The 23,564-nt window shown below is 42.2% G+C and overlaps 1 protein-coding gene across 19 annotated transcripts in view; it reads right to left on the bottom strand.

The window, feature by feature from the left end:
• Window positions 1-23,564, bottom strand: part of agtpbp1 (ATP/GTP binding carboxypeptidase 1) — a 336,033-nt gene that overhangs the window by 207,844 nt on the left and 104,625 nt on the right. For 15 of the 19 annotated variants that reach the window (XR_011354831.1, XR_011354825.1, XR_011354830.1 and 12 more), the window contains one exon: window positions 1,795-1,827. The exons of 1 other annotated variant lie outside the window; for it this stretch is intronic. Coding sequence is in view for 13 of the 18 variants with exons in the window: in XM_069929750.1 (XP_069785851.1) it covers window positions 1,795-1,827 (33 nt within the window). In the remaining 5 variants the exon portion in view is untranslated. Of the gene's footprint in view, window positions 1-1,794; window positions 1,828-6,307; window positions 6,706-23,564 lie in introns of those variants that run through there. 3 more of the 19 variants (XM_069929760.1, XM_069929820.1, XM_069929797.1) reach the window with 2 other exon arrangements.

Raw genomic sequence — 23,564 nt, 5'->3', positions numbered from 1 at the left:
TTCGACTAGTAGATCATGGTAAGAAGGGTAGGATTTTATTTGATAATTGATTGATAATTATTAAGCAGTGTAATTACTGCACAGAGATCAACCCTTGGTAATTATCTTTTTTTTTAAATAAAACCACTTAGCAAACATATTACAGTATTTCAAACTTAATCCAAATACATGTGGTATTTTATAAAAAATAAAAAGAGTAAAGAAATACAAAAGAAAGAAAAAACCTCCTATAAACCACCCATCGCCCTCCCCAACCCCCTACAAAATTTAACAAAAGGACAAGAAAACCACAACAAGAACACTTCACTTTCCAATACCTTTAAACATATTAAAGGGTATGCTTGAGATTCATTTAAATTTTAATACCAGCAATTTATAAATATGGGCTCCATATTTTACAAAATTTATGATATTTATCTCTTAAATTATAAGTTATTTTCTCAAATGTCAGAACTTCTTCATGCCACCTATCCATTCCCAAATCAGTATCTGACTTCTAAGTTATAGCAATAACCCTTGGAAATTATCTTGCACAAACAGATAACCAACTGTTTGGAAATTGCCACAAATTGATGAACACATGGCAGTTTATATAAGAACTGTGATGTTAAGGCACCTGAATTAGGGTTTACTCGTGGATCAACGCATAAAGGGGATTTTAATTATGTTCTTTCATTTCCAAGGAAGGAAGCATTTTTAAATTGTTAAAAAGTACAACCTGCACCCAACAGTTTTTGATTTTGCATTAAAATGTGCTTTAAAAATATGGAATGAGTATGTTAATGTGCATGAAATAATGACAGCAAAATACAAATTGCAACAAATGCGATAACTGCAATTGCTGAAGTTGAACTCTAATTATTACCAATGTATCTTATTTAATACAAATATTAAACATATTACCAATTTTAGCAATTGAATGCAAAAGTATTAAGAACTTTTAATAATATTTATCTTTAAAAAACCTGTGATTTCAAAACATATTGATTGGATTCTCAAATCCAAATGGCTCGTCACATGAATTAATCCTACAAAGCAAAGTGTACTACTGACTATTCAATACCAGCAAAGTAACTGAGACTTGACAGATTAAAAATAATATACTGGCAACCCCCTGCATTATTCAGGTAATGGAAAGTTGCCTTGACTGAATTCACAAATCACTACCTAAAATTTGAGTTATGGAATAAAATTCGTTCTTGCAGAATATGTTAAAAAAATTAATTCAACATGCATTTCTTTACATCTGCTCAGTCGACGTGGCTTCTTGTCATGGAAAATCACAATGTGGATCTTTTTCTAGGAATGAAAATCCACCTCCAACCCTGTAACGCAGGGTCTCCAGTGTCCAGAAAATGCTCTTAGAAAAAAGTTAACAATTTGTACATTATCATTTTCCAGAAAAGGTTTTCATGAAAAGGTCAAAACTTGAATGCATCTACCCCTTCTGCAGATGTTGCTCCTTTAAACAATATATGGTTTGATTTGTAAATCTCCAATCATTCGGTTCACTCAATATATTAGAACATTGGCAAAATAAAGCTGAATATAATCTCTTTTTTTTTGCCTTTGAACTAGCACTCATCATTACAGTCTCTATTTTTAATGACATTACCCTATACCTACACATAATCTCAAATGGTACATTACAAACATGTCATCAATTCAGTTTTCTCATTCCCAAATTCAGAATTGACAGAAAACTCTGACAAATAAGGTGAATTATAATACCAGATTGTCTTAAAAACCTGATGCTATGCAATCACTAAAATTAATTCCAAAACAGAATCCTACCTGACACTTGTAGGACTGAGAAAGGGAATTCTGCTGGACAAAACACAAGCAGATTAAAAACTGTCAATTAGTTTGTGTGAATGAAACACTGCCTGAATACACAGACTTAAAGCCATTCTGAATGAACATTTTCAATGCAGATAGGATTAACATATGCATTATAAGTAGGGGGACTATACTAATAGAACCTATGAATACTGCTTCACAAACTTGTTCACCTATTTTTCCTCAGAAAGATTAAGAATGTAAATAAACCTGATTTAATTTTAACCTCTACTTGCAGATTATCATGATCATTCTTCCAATGCTATTTGAATTTTAAGAGCACATTTTTAAACATAACTCCTCCAATTTCACAGTAAATAAGGACACGAAATTGGTAAAGTAACAGTGCACCCTACGTTGAATGTTAATAACTATGCACTATCTATAGATTGCATTTCAAATTTCCCATAACATAAACAAGTTCATGCAGTGGGACATGAGAATGGTAAGTTGCCATAACTATCTCTCCCTGATGTAAACAAAGCAGATCGCTATTTAAATTCAACATATTTCATTTAGGTGGGACATATATTCAAAACCCATTATTTCTTTGGAGAATTGAGACAAGTGACTGAATTAGCCAATGGCTTTTTTTTTATAAATAGGTTTGTAGTGTGGTCTTGAAGGACTGTACAAAATGTTTAAATATTAAACCCATAGAATAACTTCAGTTTTCTTGCCTCTACATGCTTCCAAATATAACATTGAAATATGCATCAATAATAATGATTGACTTTTATTGTCATACGCAGAAGCACCACACACATAAGTACCAAAACTGTCACTGTAGCCAAACAAGTACGCAAGATACAACATCTACTAAAGTATATATTAAATTCCCCCAGTATGAAAAAAGTTAATAAATATATATCCAGATACACATAAATATTCACTGGTGCAGTTCATGTAAAAAGCCAAGTCTTTTTAGGGTCCAGAAGTAATTTATGGTTGGGGTAGAAGGGAATAGATAATGGATAAACAATCTAGAGGTGCTGGTCCTCAGGTTCCCAAAGATAGCAGCGAGAATAGGTTGTGACCAGGGTGATGGAGTCCATTATGAGAGTTGGAGGTGAGCCACGCCTTTGTAGAGCAGAGCATGCAGCAATTCCTCATGTCCCTCTGATACAGCAATCTGCCCTTAGGTCTTCAATTCTATTCTCCTGAGATTGTACATTGGCGAGATGAATGCGATGAAGGGAGGGGGGCAGCTCAGAACTCTATAAAACATTGGATGCATAGCATATTTCTTTCTCTCTGCCTCATGATCCAAGTCCCGGACATCACTTTACGCCAGGTCGCTATTGTGGACATAGCTGCACTTAAAGTTGAGCCATAGTAATGCAATAGATCAGTGCTTGCAGAGAGCTGCACTCCCGTTGGTACAGGAAATTGGGAGTGTGTTTGAAAGTCTGTCTGTGACTGTGTACACGTGCGTGAGCATGTAGAAGATAGGTGGCTACTGGTATTGGTGTTCAACCTGGGTCTGATGTGAATGTCTATATAGTTCTTTATTAGTAGAGTAATTAAATATTGTTTAACTCTTCCCGTTTGTCTCCTGTGTGTTCATTAAAGTTACCTTTGATTGTAACACTTGTATCCAGACTCGTCTCTCTGTGAACCCACCAATCTTCCAAACACAACAATTGGAGCTGCAAGCAGGGTTCAAAGAGTTTCGGCTGGATTCAACTGAAGGATTAGCCACGTGGGAGATTGTGCTAGTGTGTGCATGTGTGTCCTGTTAAGTCCATGTGTTATTCTGTACCGCTCACCAACAGTTGTGGGTCAGCAGGAGGTGACCCACAACTAGTAAAGGAACCAGAGGGTCACATTATAAAATACCCAGATGGACCAACTACTGTCAGGGGTTCAGCTGTTTGGCAGTGTGTCTGGCAAGCCATACCAAGCCAATTGACTGGATCAACAGGCTGGACCCCCACGGTGAGAAGATAGGCCATTACGTGGTCTCCCTTGAGGAGGAATCGCGGTTTCCCGAGACAAGGGGGAGTCATTGGGGGAGCCTTATGATTACTGATATCCCTACTTAGGCGTCAGTGGGCTATCACATCCTATTTAAGTAATCAAGGCGCTCGGGAAGATGAACAGATTGAATCACTAAAGCCCCATCACGGGTCCCTGCTGCCAGGGCGCATCTTGGAGGCTAGGTACACTGAAGCTGCCCGCCAGCTAGTCAAAGCACGGCAGCTTCAGGCAGGCTGCCAATCCCGCTGATAGGTTGATCCTGTAAACATCAGAACCATCATCATGTGCAGGAAGAGACTGATGTGTGGTTGGGAGATGGGGATGTGTGACTAGACAATGATGACTTTGAGGAGGCAGAGTCCGATTACACACTCCCACCCACGTCCCAGAGACCTTGTAAGCTTGGCCAGTAACCACATGGTCCTAGACCCGCCATGAAGATCCCCCATGTTGACCTTCCACAATGGGGTGATTGCTGAGAATGGAGAGGGTCCGAGCGGACAGGTGAGTAACTAATATGAGATGGTAGAGACCCAGCAATACACCTCCAAGGAGTTGGGGGTGGGGGATGGGGGGGCTGGTGGACAGATACCACCAGCGGTTGGATGAGCATTTAGCTACATAGCTACTCTGACTGTGAGACGAGGGCCACCCCATCCCCCCAATATTCGCCTCTCTCACCTAGAGGCCAGCAGTCTGGACACAACTCTCTGTGGATGCCATCTGAAGAGATCAATGACGGGACCACTTTGTGGGACTGGGTGATGACTGCAGTGTTCAGGTTCCCTACACTTTTAGATTCCCTACACTTTTAGAGTAAGACAACTGCAGTGGCACTGTCAGCTAGGGCATGAGGGTCATTAAGGAATGGGACCTTAATGGAGCTCCCTGGTGCAACCTCCTTGAGGATGTCCTGGTAACCTCCATCTTGGAGGGGCATCTAGTCACCATCATCCGCCCCAACCTTAGAGGAATCGTCTTGCCCTTGATGGGACCAGAAACGGGCAAAAACATCCAGAAAGTCATTGCCCTTCTGGATGGGCTAGAACACTTACAATGGGAAACACCCACTAAGGTGGTACCCACACAGGTTCGCTGCGTGGAATTAAGGCAGTGATGGCAAGAATGGTAGGGACATGTATTATGCCCTAACATATGCTGGTGTAGACTGTGCCCGCATATATGGCATCACTACCTTCAGCATGATGCTGAACCAAGCCATGAAAGACCCCAACAATGAAGACGCTGTTTACATCCGGTACCGCACGGATGGCAGTCTCTTCAATCTGAGGCGCCTGCAAGCTCACACCAAGACACAAGAGAAACTTGTCCGTGAACTACTCTTTGCAGATGATGCCGCTTTAGTTGCCCATTCAGAGCCAGCTCTTCAGCGCTTGACGTTCTGCTTTGCGGAAACTGCCAAAATGTTTGGCCTGGAAGTCAGCCTGAAGAAAACTGAGGTCCTCCATCAGCCAGCTCCCCACCATGACTACCAGCCCCCCCACATCTCCATCGGGCACACAAAACTCAAAACGGTCAACCAGTTTACCTATCTCGGCTGCACCATTTCATCAGATGCAAGGATCGACAATGAGATAGACAACAGACTCGCCAAGGCAAATAGCGCCTTTGGAAGACTACACAAAAGAGTCTGGAAAAACAACCAACTGAAAAACCTCACAAAGATAAGCGTATACAGAGCCGTTGTCATACCCACACTCCTGTTCGGCTCCGAATCATGGGTCCTCTACCGGCACCACCTACGGCTCCTAGAATGCTTCCACCAGCGTTGTCTCCGCTCCATCCTCAACATCCATTGGAGCGCTCACACCCCTAACGTCGAGGTACTCGAGATGGCAGAGGTCGACAGCATCGAGTCCACGCTGCTGAAGATCCAGCTGCGCTGGATGGGTCACGTCTCCAGAATGGAGGACCATCGCCTTCCCAAGATCGTATTATATGGCGAGCTCTCCACTGGCCACCGTGACAGAGGTGCACCAAAGAAAAGGTACAAGGACTGCCTAAAGAAATCTCTTGGTGCCTGCCACATTGACCACCGCCAGTGGGCTGATAACGCCTCAAACCGTGCATCTTGGCGCCTCAGTTTGGCGGGCAGCAGCCTCCTTTGAAGAAGACCGCAGAGCCCACCTCACTGACAAAAGGCAAAGGAGGAAAAACCCAACACCCAACCCCAACCAACCAATTTTCCCTTGCAACCGCTGCAATCGTGTCTGCCTGTCCCGCATCGGACTGGTCAGCCACAAACGAGCCTGCAGCTGACGTGGACTTTTTACCCCCTCCATAAATCTTCGTCCGCGAAGCCAAGCCAAAGAAAGAAAAAAAAACCCCAGCCATGGCCGCGATGTGGCAGGAGTACTGCAGGAAAAAAAGCCATGAAAACCTACACTCCCCACTGTGCAGCCTACTGCAACCCCCACTGTGCAGCCTACTGCAACCCCCACTGTGCAGCCTACTGCTTCTCCCTTACCTGAGGTGGCTTCTGTTGCCCTCAGAGCAGAGATTATTTCCCTGGTGTGACAGGAAATTGCCAACAAAGGCATACAATCACACTAGACAATCTCTGCCCCGTGGAACAATTCCCTTCCATCGGATGGAGGCCAGGGACCCCAACAGATCCATACAACAGTCCTGTCCCACCTGGGTGACCAGAGGCTATTTATCCCAGTAGCTGCCCATTAGGAAAAGGGAAATAGCCAGCATTAGTCAACATTGGGGCTGAGCATAAAATTATCTCCAGGAATTCTGAGGGGTGGAGGGGGCCCAAGGTTAGTATAGAGGGGCTAGGGGGCTCCATCTTCTCTGCCAGAGAGGTCACTCTCCGCTTCTCCATCGAAGGGAAACTCCCCACCCCATACTGCTCCTGGCAGCAGCCTCCCCAAAGTGCATTCTCAGAATGAATGTGCTCAAGGGGCAGTCACTTAGAACCAGTAAGGGGAAAGTTTACATTTGGGGTTGCCCAGGCAACCATTGTCATCAGGGAGGCCAAATGGACTCCCTTTGTCATTCCACCCCCCTCCCACACCCCGAGCAGTCTACACCCATCAGTATCAATGCTGGGCTGGGAGGCAATGAGATTGCGGAAGTGATTGATGCCCTCCTCCATGAGGGAGTGATCAGGCCCGCTGTGTCCCCTTACAATGGCCCAGTCTGCCCCATCTGTTAGAGAAAACGGCATGTGGCGCATGACAATAGACTACCACAAATTAAATTAATTCACCTCTCCTACCCCCCCCCCCCCCCCCCACTGCATCCGTTCCCGATGTGGTCACGTTGGTCAAGGATATCGCAGGCAGGGACAATGAACTCTGGTATGCTGTGGTGGACTGCCAATGCATTCTTCTCTAACCCTTTAAGCCCTAACTCCCAGGATCATGTGCTTTCACATGAGGTGGGACACAATGCACTTTTTGTCACCTACCCCAGGGATATCTCCATAGTCCCACCTTCTGCCATAGCTGAATAGCCCGTGAACTAAAAATATGGCCCTCCACCCAACATCGATGTAAGTCATTACACTGATGACACTCTAATCCAGGGCCCAATGGAGGAGATAGTAGTAGAGGCACTGGATTCCCTAATCTTTGAGCTCCATGCTCATGGCTGGTTGATCAATCGGGAGAAAGTATAGGGTCCCAGTCAGACGGGCCACATAGAGGAGACAGTAGCAGAAGCTCTGGACTCCCTCGTCTCCGAGCTCTGTGCTCGTGGCTGGGTGATCAATATAGGGTCCCAGCCAGACAGTTCTCTTCCTGGGAATTCAATGGCACTCAGGCCAGGGGGATATCCCGGAGGTGTCACAAAATAAGATTTTAGATACAGCAGTTTCCACCAACACAGCAGAAACACAGAATTTCATCGGCTACTGACAGCACATGCCCCATCATTACCAGGCTGCTGTGCCTGCTGTTTGTTGTCTTCAGGAAGAAGACGACATTCCACTGAAGCCCTGAGCAGCAGCTACGTTCAAGACCACAAAACAAGCTGTGGAGCAAGCACTGCTGCTAGCCTCCCAATAGGCCAGAGTCCCCTTTAAACTCCAGGTCTCAGCCACCGCCACCATCACCACCACAACAGCCAAATGGAGCATCTGGCAGAAAATTAATGGCTGTAGAGTTCCACTCAGCTTCTGGATAAAGACACTCCCTGAGCCCGCCTTCTGCTATAGCATGTTGAAGAACAGCACCTGGCATGCTATTTCGCTCTCCTCACCACGGAGCACCCAATGGCCAATAAGACCATTATACACTGGCCTCATCTGATCATTATGTGGTGGATTAAATCCTCTGATGCCATCCACAAAGAGGGAAGCACGCAGCGTTTTCCCTAGGCAGTGGTATATTGCCAACTAGGAAGAGGCAGGGCCAGAAGGAATCAGCAGGGTGCATGAGAAAGTCATGTCCATCCCCGAGAGTCACAATCCCCTTCCCACCGTCAATCCTTCCTCTATATACTAGAGTCAGCCGTCACTCTCTCACCAAAGAGGAAAAGAAGCAAGCATTGTTCACAGATGGCTCCAGTTGATGAAAAAAGGGAAGCATTTATGGTAAGTGGCAGCACTACACCCAGGCAGCAGTACCCCCTAAATTAGGAAGGGGTGGTGGGATCCAGCCAGCCCACGAGCTGGCTGTGGTAGCGCTCGCAATTAAATCAATGATTGGTCGACTCTGTATCTAAATGGATTCATGGGCAGTGGTGAATGGGATGGCAGTTTGGATGCCTCCATGGAAAGATACGGGGTGAGAGATCTGCAATCACCCATTGTGGGGTTAGCAGCACTGGAGGTACATCTAGGAGCAGGCTGGGCACAGGGCACTCATGGTCTATCATCTGGATGCCCACAGTAACATGGTCTCCGTGGACCAAGCAGTGCAAATCTGCACAGCCTCTGTTTGCTCCAATGATGTAGATACAGTGCCCTGGCAAAATAATCCCACAGAAAGAGAGGTCACCTGGGGTTTGACAGGATCCGACAGTGGGCAGAGAGCTTAGGGAGTGCCCCTAACCCAGGATCGAGTGCGGATAGCAATAGATAATTGCTTTACATGCCAGCAGATCAAACCGTGGGGCTAGCCAATGGGAATACAGGGGCATAATTGATGTGGCACGGGAGCAGGCCAAGTCTGTCAAGTAGACTACGTTGGCCCTCTCCAACGCCAAAAGAAAAAGGTCTTCATACTGACTAAGGTGGACACCTAATCTGGTATCCTGGCGGCGGTGCCCTGTGTGGGCAGACCAGAACAACAACATTCAGGGACTGAAGTACCTCTCCTCCATTTATGGAACACCATCAGAGGTACAGTCCAAACAAGACTCACATTTTATGGGGTTTAAAATACAAAACAGGGTGACAAGAGGCTGGTATCTTGTGGCTGTTGCACATCCCCTTCCACTACAAGAATCAAGGTTAATTAAATGAATGAATGAACGGTCTCTTCAAGCAAATGCTGCACATGCTGACACCCAACAACACGCTCAAGGGGTGTTGTCCATTGCTGCAAGAAGCAATGGACCATCTTAATTCACACCTCACCACACAGTGAGGAGGTCCCGTTTTCTAGACCATGGGACAGAGAAAGGTAGATGGAGTTAATCTTCAGAAACTTGAGGAGTCTGGTAGGATATGGGTGCAGCAGCCACAAGGTCCACCCAGAAAGGGGCAGGTAGTTGCTCGGGGACTGGGAAACACTCGGTGGGTTTCAGTTCCAGGAGAAATGTCATTATCATGTTTCCATGCTAACAAACTCTTCAAGAGGAGTAAAGAAAATTCTACCCACCCATCCTGCAGGGCAAAGGCAACTCAATGTTACTGAACACCGCCCTGCAGGACAAAGTTCACTCTAACACAACAGACAGCAATGATTCCCCTCACTGGTTTTCATAGTCTTCCAGCCATCAGCTTCAGCTCGTTGAAGCAGCAAGAAACTATTGTCAATAACAGCTGATGTAGGTGCTTCTGGGAGATCTAAAACAGAGTGGAGGGCCAGCGAGATGGCATCTTCTATTGGCCCGTTATGACAATAGGTGAATTGAAACAAGTTCAGGTCTTTCATGAAACAAGAGCTGATTTTCTCCATAACCAACCACTCAAAGCACGTCATCACAGTAGATGCATGTGCCAGCAGCTGATCATTGCCTCAGCAATGGCTGGCTCTTCTTGGGCACTGATATAATAGATGTCCTGAAGTAAGTGGGGACCAGCAGTGAGCGGATGAAAAACTGCCAGTAGTGTGCATGATTCAGGGGCATGCCTACTGCTTCATTCCACATCAGAACTTTGGAAAGCTGGGGCACCTGGCTGTGCTCCTCCTTCCTACACACAGGCAGAAACTGAAGAACAACAGGTGAAAAGACTGTATGGATATTGTATGGGGAGGCAGAAAAGCAACTCTGACTGGAGTTGGTAGACTGGACCATGTTCAAGAACTCAGCTGCAGATCCGAATGAATATTGCCACAGTGGTTACCAACTTTATCAGGAAATGAGTGAATATGTATTCCCACTGAGACTATCTGGGTGTATCCTAACCAGAATTCATGGATGATCGAAGCAATCCCACTATCTGGGATGGTTGCTTTCCAAAGATTTACCCTCATTAGGAATCTTCTCACATCTGCTTCAGAAACTGGGAGCATAGAGTCCCCGGCGACTGGGAGCTCACAAAGGCTCTTCACTGTTTTTCCTTTGAAAATGAACACATAAGGCAGTAAGCTTATCAGAAAGAAATGTATCATAATTAATGATACTACCTTTTTTAACCTCATCGGATGTGATAGCGTGCAAGTCCTGGCAGAACTGCGAGAATCTGGCTGAGATTCCAGCTTGGTACGGAATTGATTTTTTCACATTGGTGATGGCTTTCCAGAGGTTGTACCTGTTCTTTCTGTATGTTTCAGAATGTCACAAATCTAGTTTGTGGATTGCTTAATTCATCCATGAATTCTGGTTAGGATACACCCAGATAGTCTCAGTGGGAACACACATCCACTCATTTCCTGATAAAGTTGGTAACCACTGTGGCAATATTCATTCGGATCTGCAGCTGAGTTCTTGAAAATGGTTCAGTCTACCAACTCCAGTCAGAGTTGCTTTTCTACCTCCCCATACAATATCCATACAATCTTTTCTCCCGTTGCTCTTCAGTTTCTGCCTGTGTGTAGGAAGGAGGAGCCCAGCTTTCCAAAGTTCTGGTGTGGAATGAAGCAGTAGGCATCCTTGGTAGAAGGGTAGAAGTGGCCGAGTGTGTTCGATTCCCTGAAGTTGCAGGAGACATGCTGGTGGAAGCTTAGGAGTACCTTCTTTAACGAAGCCTGATTGAAGTCTCCGCCAATGACTGAGAAGGCATCAGGATATGTGGCATGATGTTTGTTGATGGCTGTATTGTCTGATGAAAACATTCCTTTAACACCACCCAAACAGCTGGTTGTAATGCCAATTAACAGATAATTTAATGACGCAAAGTTTTTCCTCTGGAAACTCCAAATAAGAGCTTGTATAGTATCAATCGATTCCAAACTTCCATGACTTAGCCACAGTCTTCTCCAAAAATATCAAAGAATAATTTCAGAGAGTTCAATTTTGCAAAAGTTGGTATCAATTACAGAAAAGAAAGCACTTAACCCTCTGTGATCTTGGTCTGGATTTATTACTTTATGGACCATGTGATGCCAACTCAACAGTATGTCAGCCCTATACACAAACTAGGGATTGGACCAGCAGGTGTATATAGTGAGTGGACTTGTCTTCATGCTTAATTTCTCTGTAGTTAGAGAACAAAAACAATTAGTATTTACATCTTTGGAGCTGCTAACAACTCAGGGTAATTTATAAAGGGAGGAAAGATGTGAGAAGGGACTAAATGTTTGATTAAATATATTCTCATTATGTTTATTTGTCACATTGAAAATATTTGTTAGGTTGGAGAGATTTAGAAAGTGAATTCTAGAGAATAGGGGCTAAGGTATCTACCAGCAACAATTAACAGGGAGATCTGTGAATATAACACAGAAATTACATCATAAAGGATTGGATTAGTATTCTAGGATGAGGAATAACAAAAATTTAAATCAGAGACAACAGAAGCTGAATTTATTTTTATAATTTTTCATACTGTGGAAGTCACTGGCAAGGCCAACATTTATTACCCATCCTTAATTCTCTTCACAACGTGGAAGCAAGCACTATCTTGAATCACTGCAGTAAAAGTTCTCCCATTGTCCCGCTGAATCAGGAGTAGACCCAGCAATACATTTTAGCAAGGTGATGCACAACTTGGAAGGGACATGTTTGAATGATTCTTCCCACAAACCTGCCACATTTGTTCTTCTTAGTGGTGGAGGTTACAGGCTTGGGAAGTGCTATTGGAGAAGCCAGGCGAGTAAATGTGGCATATTTTGTGCATGGTGCAGACTTCAGTCAAGGGAATAATTGTTTAAAAGGAGTGATAAAGTGCCAATTGAGTGGGCTGCTGTTACCTGCCTGATAGGGATAAGCTTGAATTTTATTGGTCCTGCACATAACACTTTTCATTTTATTCTTTTAGTCAACTTCAACTGTGACCAATTCAATGCTGGTTTAAATGCAAAATAATATGCAATTTTTCAGTTTTTAGAGAGTAATCATCTAGCTCAGGGGTGTCAAACTCAAATTCACGGAGGGCCAAAATTAAAAACTTGGACTAATTCGAGGGCCGAACTAAATATTTATTGAAAATTTTCAACAACATCTGCATGTTTTATCTTCTTTCAACATATGTAATGTTAAACTTTTTCTTATTAAAATAAATGTTTAATAATACTTTTGGATAAACTCTTTCCAGAAGCATTAACAAATGAGAAATAAAATATTCAATAAATAATATTTCTCTATAGAGGATTTGTCAAATGTTGCTAGTGTGCTGTCAAATAGTAAAATCTGAGGGCTATTGAGATTGTGGGAGAATAACATGATTCCTGAAACAATCAAATGGGTGACTGATTGTGGGCATGAACTCTAGCAGGGTTATTTGCCATGCCCTTTTTCCATTGGTACAGATATCCTTTGATTTACACACTTTTCAAGTTTTATGCCTAATGAGCTTGTATCCAGGTGCAGGACCATTTTTAACCAGGAATATATTTATCACTGTGACATGAAACTATTGGAAGATCGTTTTATCCTGAGATTAAAGTTCATAATACTTACTCAGGCCTGTGTGCGGGAGGGCGGGGTTTGCGAGCGATCGGGTTGGACAACGACAGTGCGTGGGCATCGGCTCTCGCTGCAGGGCGGCATCTCGGCGGATCAGCGGCCCCGTCACCGTGAGTCGCGGGTCGGCCTGCGGCAGGGAGGGGCAGTGGGCAACGGTCCTGGCGAGGTCAGCCCCCCCCCCCCCTGAGTTTCTGCCGGACCCCCCTTGACCTGCTGAGTTTCTCCCGGACCCCCCTTGACCTGCTGAGTTTCTGCCGGACCCCCCTTGACCTGCTGAGTTTCTCCCGGACCCCCCTTGACCTGCTGAGTTTCTGCCGGACCCCCCTTGACCTGCTGAGTTTCTCCCGGACCCCCCTTGACCTGCTGAGTTTCTCCCGGACCTCCCTTGACCTGCTGAGTTTCTCCCGGATCCCCCTTTGACCTGCCGAGTTTCTCCCGCATCCCCCTTTGACTGCTGAGTTTCTCCCGGACCCCCCTTGACCTGCTGAGTTTCTCCCGGACCTCCCTTGACCTGCTGAGTTTCTCCCGGACCCCCCTTGACCTGCTCAGTTTCTCCCGGACCCGCTTTTCTTTCCGTGCCGGTGTCCCAGGACCTTTCCAGGGCAATCTCCGCGCTCAGGACCGCGCTGGGATCCCGGTTAGCGGTGGAGGAGCAGGTGAGCACGGCTAATCCCGATCCAGCCCACGCCACTCCCGAGATTGGCGGGGGGTTCCACCCTGCCTGCCCGACCAGCCTCGCTCTCCACGTGTACTCCGGGCACCCGTCGCTGGTCCGGTGGGAAGCCGCAGGGCGGCCGGCGCTCCCATCGCCCGGCGGGGAGCCCCAATCTTCCCTCCGGCGTCCCGACTCCATCTGCAGCTCCAAGAAACGCTGTGCCACTGGGGTTCCGGGCGCTGGGAAGCGGCCTTGGCTTCCCCTGACACCGGCCAGGCCGCGATGCGGTGGGGGGGGTGGGCAGGGGGACACGACAGCGTGTTTATAAAACCACCCACCACTACTTTTCAAGGACCAGGATTTTTCTCTCTCTCTCTCTCTCACCCTGGGACACAGCGGTTACTGTGCATGCGCTATATTGGCGCGGTGGCCAGCGGGCCACCTCTAATACATTTTTGATATGATCTTGCGGGCCAAATATAATTATATCGCGGGCCAAATTTCATTTAAGATAATGATCTCAGTTGAGAAAATAAATTCTTGCAGACCAACAATAGAAAATATGTTAGCATCACATGCGCAATATGGTAATATAATAGACAAACATGGCTCATTTACATATTTATACACACATATGCAACCATCAGCAATCTATGAACCAGTACGGTTGCAAGTTTTATACAACAAATATTGTTCTTGGTTGGGACAAAGGAGGTAAAAAGCAATCTGAGCAAAGGAAAAATTTATTACAATAGCTACTCCATTGTTTTACATGGGCTCCTGATTGTATGAGCACCTAGTAATGAATCATATAACCTGCAAAGCTAAGAGACACACAGTTGAAGCAGTTTCATGCTTCTTTTGCCAAGAGATTTGTGACATTTTTCAGCCATCTTCTACAAAGGAAAAAATAGAAACTGCTGGAAACACAGCAGTAGTTTGAGGAAATGAGAAAGGATCTAGAATGCATGGATTAGGATGAGTTGTTTTAAGGCAAGGATGTGCGAGGCACGTGCAAGACCTTCAAAAGTGAAATTTTGTGTGTTCAGAGTTTGTATGCTCCTGTCAGGATTAAAGGCAAAGTTAACAGGCATAGGGAACTTTGGTTTTCGAGGGATATTAGGGATCTGGTTCAGAAGAAGAGAGAGGTGTATAGCAGGGAGACGCAACACAGAGCAAATGAGGTACTTGAGTATAAACAATGCAAGAAAAACCTCGAGAAAGAAATCAGGAAGGCTAAAAGAAGACATGAGGTTGCTTTGGCAGAAAATGTGAAGGAAAATCCTAAGGGTTTCTCCAGGTATATTAAGAGCAAAATGATAGTAAGGGACAAGATTGATCCCCTTGAAGATCAAAGTGGTTGGCTATGCATGGAGCCAAAAGAGATAGGGGAGTTCTTGTTTTTTTGCATCAATATTCACTCAGAAAACTGGCACAGAGTTGAGAGTAGTGAGGAAAACCACACACCACCTAACACAAACTGTTCTGGCTGCTGCCATCAGGAAAGGTGTCACAAGACTCACACCACCAGGTTCAGGAACAGCTGCTACCCCTCCACCATCAGACTCTTCAACAAACTCAATCAGAGACTCATTTAAGGAATCTTAGTTGTGCACTTTATTGATTTTCATTTTTATTCTGTTGCACAGTTTGTTTGAATTCATTGTCTACTTGCAGCTGTTTGTTTGTTAACATGTTTACGCTTTGTAGAGTTTTTTAGCTGCAATGCTTGCATGACCACAGGTAAAAGAATCTCAAGGTTGTATGTGATGTCATGTATATACTCTGACAATAAATCTGAAATCTGAAAACCAGCAGTGAGGTCATGGAATTTATACAGATTAAAGAGGAGGGCTGACAAGATTTTCCATCGGACTTTGAGGGAGGCTCTGACAGAAATATTTCAAAAGTCCTTACCTACGGGTGTGATATCAGATGATTGGCAGGTAGCGCTTGATGTTCCATCATTTAAAAAAGGTTCCGAAAGTAACCCTGGAAATTATAGGCCAGTGAGCCTGACGTCAGTAGTAGGTAAATTATTGGAAGGTGTTCTGAGAGATCGAATATTCAATTTTTTGGATAGCCAGAACTAATTAGGGATAGTCAACATGGCTTTGTATGTGGTACGTTGTGTTTTACCACTTTTTTCGAGGAGGGTACCAGGAATGTTGATGAATAAAAAGGATGTGGATATTGTCAATGTGGAATTTAGTGATGCCTTTGACAAGGCCCCACATGGGAGGTTAGCCAGGAGGATACAGACACTCGGTATTCATGGTAAAGTAGTGAATTGTCTGGACGGGAGAATCCAGAGAGAAGAGGTAGATGATTGCTTCTCAGATTGGAGGCCTGTGACTAATGGTGCGCCTCAATGATCGGTACTGGGACCATTGTTATTTGTCAACTATATCAATGATTTGCATGATAATGTGGTAAACTGGATCATCGAGTTAGAAGATGACACAAAGATTGAAGGTGTTATGGACAATGAGGAAGATTTTCAAAGCTTGCAGAGGGATCTGGACCAGCTAGAAAAATGGGCTTAAAAATGGTAGATGGAATTTAATGCAGACAAGTGTGAAGTGTTAAATTTTGGAAGAACAAATGAAGAAAGGATATACACATTAAATGTTAAGGGACTGAGGAGTGCAGTAGAACAGAGGGATCTGGAAATATAGATAATTCTATATTTATAGGTTATAAAGAGAGCTTGTGGCATATTGGCTTTATAACTCAAAGTATAGAGTATAGGAGTTGAGATGTTATGGTAAAGTTGTATATGATATTGGTGAGACCAAATCTGGAGTATTGTATGCATTTTTCATCACCTAACTGCAGGAAAGTTATCAATAATATTGAAAGAGTGCAGAGATTTACAAGGATGTTGCCCTGAACTTCAAGTACTGAGTTATAGGAAAAGGTTGAACAGGTTAGGTCTTTTATTTCCTGGAGCATATAAAAATAAGGGGAGATTTGATAGAGGTATTTAAAATAAAGAGATGGATAGACAGATTAAATGTAAGTAAGGTTTTCCACAGAGGGTAGGTGAGATACAAACCAAAGGATGTGGGTTAAGGGAGAAAGTTTAGGGAAAATGTTTCAGGGTAACTTCGTCACACAGAGAGTGATGGGAGTGTGGAACAAGCTGCCTGCTGAAGTGGTGAACGCAGGCTCATTTTTCACATTTAACATAAATTTAAACAGGTACATGTATGGGAGAGGTACGGAGAGCAATGGACTGGGTGCCAGGTCAGTAGGACGAGGCAGTAAAATGATTTGGTCCAGACTACAAGGGCTAAAGGGGACTGCTTCTGTTCTGTAGTGTTCTATGGTTCTAAGTTAGGCAGCATCTATGGGAAGATAAATCAATTAAAACTTAACCGAATGAACATTTTGATCCTTTTTAATGATTCCTCTGACCTGCTGAATGTTCCTAGAATTTTCTGTTTTCATTCAGAATGTCAACATCTGCAATTTTTTTTCAATTTTCATGTTCTGCAAAATGTTTGGATCCCAACTCAGGCGGTGAAAAAATAGCACAATTCATATCATTCTAAAATAAATACTGATGAATTTCATTTGACCACATCAAATATAATGCTTGGAAAACAATAATTTCATCTTCATGCAATTGAAAAGGAGAAAAACAAATATAATGAGCAGATCAAATATGATGATTAAACAGCCCCATGAAGATGGAATTGGCATACAGGAAGCAAATATCACATGAAATCATTAAATCACTGACTTTGCATCTCAAAATCTATTGGATGCATCCAATTCATTTTTTCCATACTAATTACAAAAATCAAAAATATCCAAATAACTCATCAATTTCAAACATGAATATTGGATTGATGGTAACTACAAGCAAACACAAATAATTTAAATGCATACCAAATAAAATCAGGTCTCTGGACAGAAAGCTATTTAAAAATCCCAAGTCAATTTATACAGAGAAGCAAGCAACACTGCACCTTAAATGTTTTGCAGTCTTACATTAGTAATAATTGACCAATTCATTGACATTATTTCATGCGTCTCAAGTCAAATGGTTCAATGTTCCAAACAAACATTTATGTGCTTTTTTTTAAAAAAAGAAACTTGTTTAATAAAAAGTGCAAGTTATGAAGGATTCTCCTTTAGTTTATGACTTGTGTTCCTGAGGGGTATGGTCATGTTTAGGTATCTAGGCATAAAGGTATACTTTCTGTCCAAAGAGCTGGCCATATCTGCTCCAGACTGTCGGGTTAATGCTGTGGATGCATACTACCGGCTACTACTGAACATTTCATTTTGTAGATCAGTGGTTCTCAACTTTTTTTTCCACTCACAGTATTCCTATGTCATAGGTGCTCTGTGATTAGTAAGGGATTGCTTAAGGTGGTATGTGGGTGGAAAGAAAAAGGTTGAGAACCACTGTTATAGATGGCCTATTTTATTTGTTTTTGATTATCTTAGCACATTTCATAAAGTGAGGGAGATAAGATAACTCAGCAACCTATATGGGGCAGTTGACTCAATAAATTTATTTCTGACTTGCATACCGTGCCATGGAGCCAAATGAACTTAAAAAGAATGTTCAAAGACTATCACACACTGTACGTTTGATGAGGCAACAGTCCTGGGTCTCATTTTCCACGCATTTTATTTGGTATCAGAAATTCTACAAAACTGAAGTCAAACCTGACAAAGGAAGAGAAAAAGAATGCTTGGAAAAAACTATAAAGTTTAAAATGAAAGTGTACAATAGAAGTGATTTAAAGGAATTTTTATTATTCACATTTTGAATCTTTGCACCCAAAATGACCATTCAATGTCTATAATGATTTTAACAAACAAAATGGTTTGCATTTGGCAGACAGGACAGTTAAACCAATTTAAAAAATCTTTCCACCAGAAATTAGATGCAATATGAGTCAAATACAAAAGACAGTAAAAAAAAATATTGAAGAACAAACCTCACAAAGCAGGCCAATTCCCCTACAATGCTTTAACAGTTCCTCACACATATGTCCTCACCCAACTACATTTAGTTGCATTTGTTCACAATAACATCTGCGAAAGTGACCACAATATAACCTTCATGGAGACCAAGTCCCTACCTCACAACAAGGAAGGGAATCATGTTAAATGGGATAAGCTCAAAACAGATCTGGCAGCCAAGAGAAATGCCAGAGGTGGTTGTTGTATATTTCTGCTGCTGTTGATAGTCTACATCACTTGCTTCAATGAGAGGATATAGTAGAATCAACACCAGATAAAACTAAAATCTAAGAAAGGTCTCCGATGAAGATGCAAAACAGGAAAATAAGCATTTTACATAGCAAAAATAAGAGGTAGAGCTAAGCAATCTCACAACCAACAGATCAGATCAAGTCTGCAATTGTATCATATTCAGTTGCAAATGATTTTGGACCATAAATATATAAAATGAAAACAGAGATACAGGAATATTCTACTCCCTACATTTATTTTGCAGGATTTCATCCCACTTCCTACCTCCGTCATTGGTACAACAACTTGTCGCAGCATGCCCTCCCCCCATTAGAAATGTTGTGCGCTCAATCTGAGACATCCCTGATCTGGGTACCATTCAGGAGTCTTGCCATTAGAATCGCTTGTCAGTTGGTTTCTGATACCTCTCTCTCTGACCTTGACCTCACTGTCTCCATCTCATGGGACAAACTATCTGTGAATATTACAAAGCCACTGACTCTCACAGCTACCTGGATTTCTTCTCTTCCATCCCTTCCTTTATGAAGGCCTAATCTCTTTCTCATAATCGTTTTGCTGCATGATGTTTCCTGGATGAGGCCTTCCACTCCAGGACATCCGAAATGCCATCTTTCTATAATAAACATGGATTTCCTTCTTATGATACCTTCACATGCATCTCCTCCACCTTCCACATCTGCCCTTCCCTCCCTTCCCCAAAGCAGGCCAAAGACGGTCACTATGGTCCTCACTTTTCAACCCATCAGCCTCCACCTGCGACACCTGACACTTCTTCCACCTTCAGCGTGATCCCACTATCACATTCTCTCCTCTTTATCTTTATCAGCTTTTCGCAGAATTAAATCACTCCAAGACACTTTACTCTGCTCTTCATTCCCCCGCCCCCACTTACCCTTCCACAGAAGGTGCAAAACTTGTCCCTCAATTTCCTCCCTCTCTTCCATCCAGGGCCACAGATAGACCATCAACTTCACCTGCACATTGTCAAACCTGATCTACCATATTCCATGAACTTGGTGGGGCCTCCTCTACATTGACGAGACCAAATGCAGATTGGGTGACCACTTCACCAAACATCTACGCTGTTTATGGGTCTAAACAAACATCCTGTAGCCAACCATTTTAATCCCCTGACCACTCCTGCAATGGTATGTCTGTCATTGCCATCATCCATGGTCAGAGTGGGGCTAAATGCAAACTTGGCTGCTGCCACTTCCTTCCATTTGGTCATCCTCCCCAACAGTGTCCAAAATAGCTCCTTGATGTAAAATAGGTAAAATAGTGGTCAGAGGCAACATACTATCCATATTCACCCTGTCAATGCTCTTCTATAACTTCATGCCACTTTATTGTTAGCAATTCAATGAGTTGACTCTGGAATTTTTGACCCATTATATAAACTCTGCAAATACAAGTCTCTACATAGTGAAGATGTCCAGTGAATGTCACAAATCAACTTTAGATGTTTTGGTACAAATTGCTAGCTTTCATGATTTTTATTTCAACCCATCATGTTTATACATATTTCATTGCATTTAGGCTGAGAGATTTAGCTCTTGGTTGGCTGAAGTTATAGATCAAAAGATCATGTTTTTCAGGAAATGCAAAAGTGTCTCAGTTTCAAACAACCCACAATCACAGATTCAAAACCAGTTTGAAATATTTCATCGCAACTTTGTACTAATAATTCTCAATTCAAAGTACCTTATTCAGGAGAGAACAGCGAAAATACAAAATAAATGAGAGAGAAAGAAAGCTACAAAGAGAGAAAATGGAAGCTAGATAAAGAAAGAAAGGGAATAAAAAAAAAGAAAAAGAATCAAAGCAGAAAAAGAAAGGAAGAATAAATGAGAGATTTTATTTTGTACATGATCATAAATAAATTATTATCACTATCAAGAACTATAGAACAGTGCAGCAGGGAAACAGGCCCTTCAGTCCATCTAGTCTCTGCCAAACTAACATTCCACTTGATCCCATTGACCTGCATCTAGACCGTTGTCCTCCAATATGTTGACATTAAAAATATTTTCAGCAATCACTGCAAAATCTTCCACTGGATTTGGAAAACAGTTGTGCTAAATTGATGCAGCAAACTCAGAAGTAAAAACTGTAACAGCAGGAGGTAAATGGGTTATGTATAAAGCCAAGACTGCCCCTTAGAAACCAATGCCAGTATCAATAACCAGTCAAGTAAAATTAGATGAACCTTCGTCATGCAACCCCACTTCATAGATACAATTTCTAATATAGTCTGTAACACTGTTGGCTGTCAGAGATGTCAGTGCAACTGAAAGGCAACTCTTGATTATATTCTTAAAACATTTAATTTATTTTTGACCAAACTAATTCAATATATATTCCCAGTAGAAATTATAAATAAAATCAATGTGCACTTTCATACCAACACCACCAACTTGCCTCCAAACATTACCTCATTCCAGCTCAAGTAGAAAATAGTTTCAAGCATTTCTGTTAACACATTTCCTCAACAACATTGGTGTCATACATTTAATATATAGACAGCAAAATATATAAATAAACTATTCCAAACTGTTTATTTTGTATTCAAAATATTTAAAACTAAGTTGTGATCAACTTTTTTATATTAGACTTAACTCATTATTGTGAATGAGATGTCAAGAGCTGTATGATGTGTACCAACATTTCCTTGTTTTGTATGTTAACTATAGAGACTATGGCCTGTATAAGTGTACATTTTCCTATTGAGGGTATGAGCATCTGCAAATGTTGATTTATAAATTACAACCAAAAACATCTTCAAGTCTAACACTTGAGATGATTACACAAATTAGAGAAATCACAAATTTTACAAAAAAGACCAATTCCTTCACTTATTTGTGTGGGATGTTTCAGCACATTTCAAAATCTATGGATTTAAAAAATCCACCATTTGGTATACTGAAAGGGATTTCATTCTTATTGAGAAAAATATTTCATCTAACTGATATTTTCCAAAGGATTTTGCCACTGGCTACATCATTGGAAGGCAATGTCTTCTGATATCAACCTAGTCATCTGGGAGTGACTAAAACAAAATAGTCCTTCAATGCATGGATCATATACGCAATGATGTGGCTTTCAACCAAACTGCATAGGCTAAACGCCTTTGCTTGAACATCAATGGTTCATTGCTGATTAGGAGTTAACTGTATCAAGGACCAGAGGAAAATACTCCCCAATCCTGAGAAAGGAAAGGAACCAGCACCACACAATAGATTGGTTATGAGGCAAGAAACACAGATATCAAAAAGAAAGCACTGGAGGAAGAAAAAGGAGAAAAGGAAAAGAAGAAAGAGAGAAGCAGAAAGGAGTCAGAGAAAGTAATGGGGCAACATTCAAAATCTGTTTCTTAGCCTATCTAATTCACTTTCCTTTTCCTCTATTTTAAATAGAGGAAAATGTGGTGTCACTGATTTGTGGATATAGCCACCCAGTGGAACAATAGTACAATTACAACTGACAAGTTTGCAACTGATACCATTTTTAAATGCTGCATAGAACTTAGTAATGAAAAGACATCAAGCCGACGCATAACAAGTTTATAATAATAAAATACATTTTAGAGAAAAAAATGCATAAAGACATGATAAATCAATGCTCTAACACATAACACATTTCAAATAAATAATTTGTCTTTCTAGGAAAGTCCACAAAAAAAGATGAAGAATTTTTAATTCATAAACTTTTTTAAAAGGCATTGGTGACCTTTAAGACCTTTTTCAAACCATAAAAGAGTCTCAGCTAGGCATTTAAACCTGAGCTACAATACTTCTCTTATGAGAAGTTTCCATATAATTCAGTGTAACATGGCGGCATACATAATTGCAGTGGTGAACCAGCGACATGGGTCCTTCTCTTCTGGTACAGACCGGAAATACGCGTACGCATATACGTCAGCGTGACGCGAGTTCCAGTACACAAGGGGCGAGCTCTGGATGTCCTTAAAAGCTGCAGCGTGAACTTCAAAGTAAATCAGTTGTGTAAAACGAGCTCACAGCCGGCTGCCTCAGTTCTTTTGCTGTGCTCGCGTGCAACCCACTACAGTAACCCAATTACTTTATTCATTTTACAAAAAAAATAAATTGCATATTAGCCAATGGAAAACAGTCAGGCATAAATTATTTAAGTCTGATGTGTATATAAATGTTAGAAAAATGCCTGCAAGGTAGGGCGTGGAGACAGATGTGTTTAGATTAAGTGCTCCATGAAGAATATAAAAAAGACAGTTAAAACTTTAAAATTAAGAAATTTTTTATTAAAAATTGGAGAAAACAACTACTAAGAAACCAAGGCAGTGGAGAACAAAAAATGAAGAACTCTACATTGAGCAAAAACCCGAACGGCAACAGCGCAAAAGTAGCCTTGGGACCGGTGGAACCTGGCAGAGCTGGGGAGTCGGAGCAAGAACTAAATATTATCCTAGAGAAAATGGAAAAACTCACGTAACTGATTTGTTGGTGTTGAAAATGTAATGAGAGACAATGATGGAAAGGATGACTGAAATTAAAGAAATCGTTGAAGACTTAATGGAAAGAACAACCCAAGCAGAAACAGATTTGGTAAACACACAAAAGCTATAGAGAAAGATGCGAAGAAATGGGAGTCAGACAGACAAGGTCTA

The sequence above is a fragment of the Narcine bancroftii genome, chromosome 1 (assembly GCF_036971445.1).
Source record: "Narcine bancroftii isolate sNarBan1 chromosome 1, sNarBan1.hap1, whole genome shotgun sequence".
Taxonomy (NCBI): Eukaryota; Metazoa; Chordata; class Chondrichthyes; order Torpediniformes; family Narcinidae; genus Narcine; species Narcine bancroftii.
The sequence above is the reverse complement of the archived record's forward strand: the minus strand, read 5'-3'. Positions and strand labels throughout refer to the sequence as shown.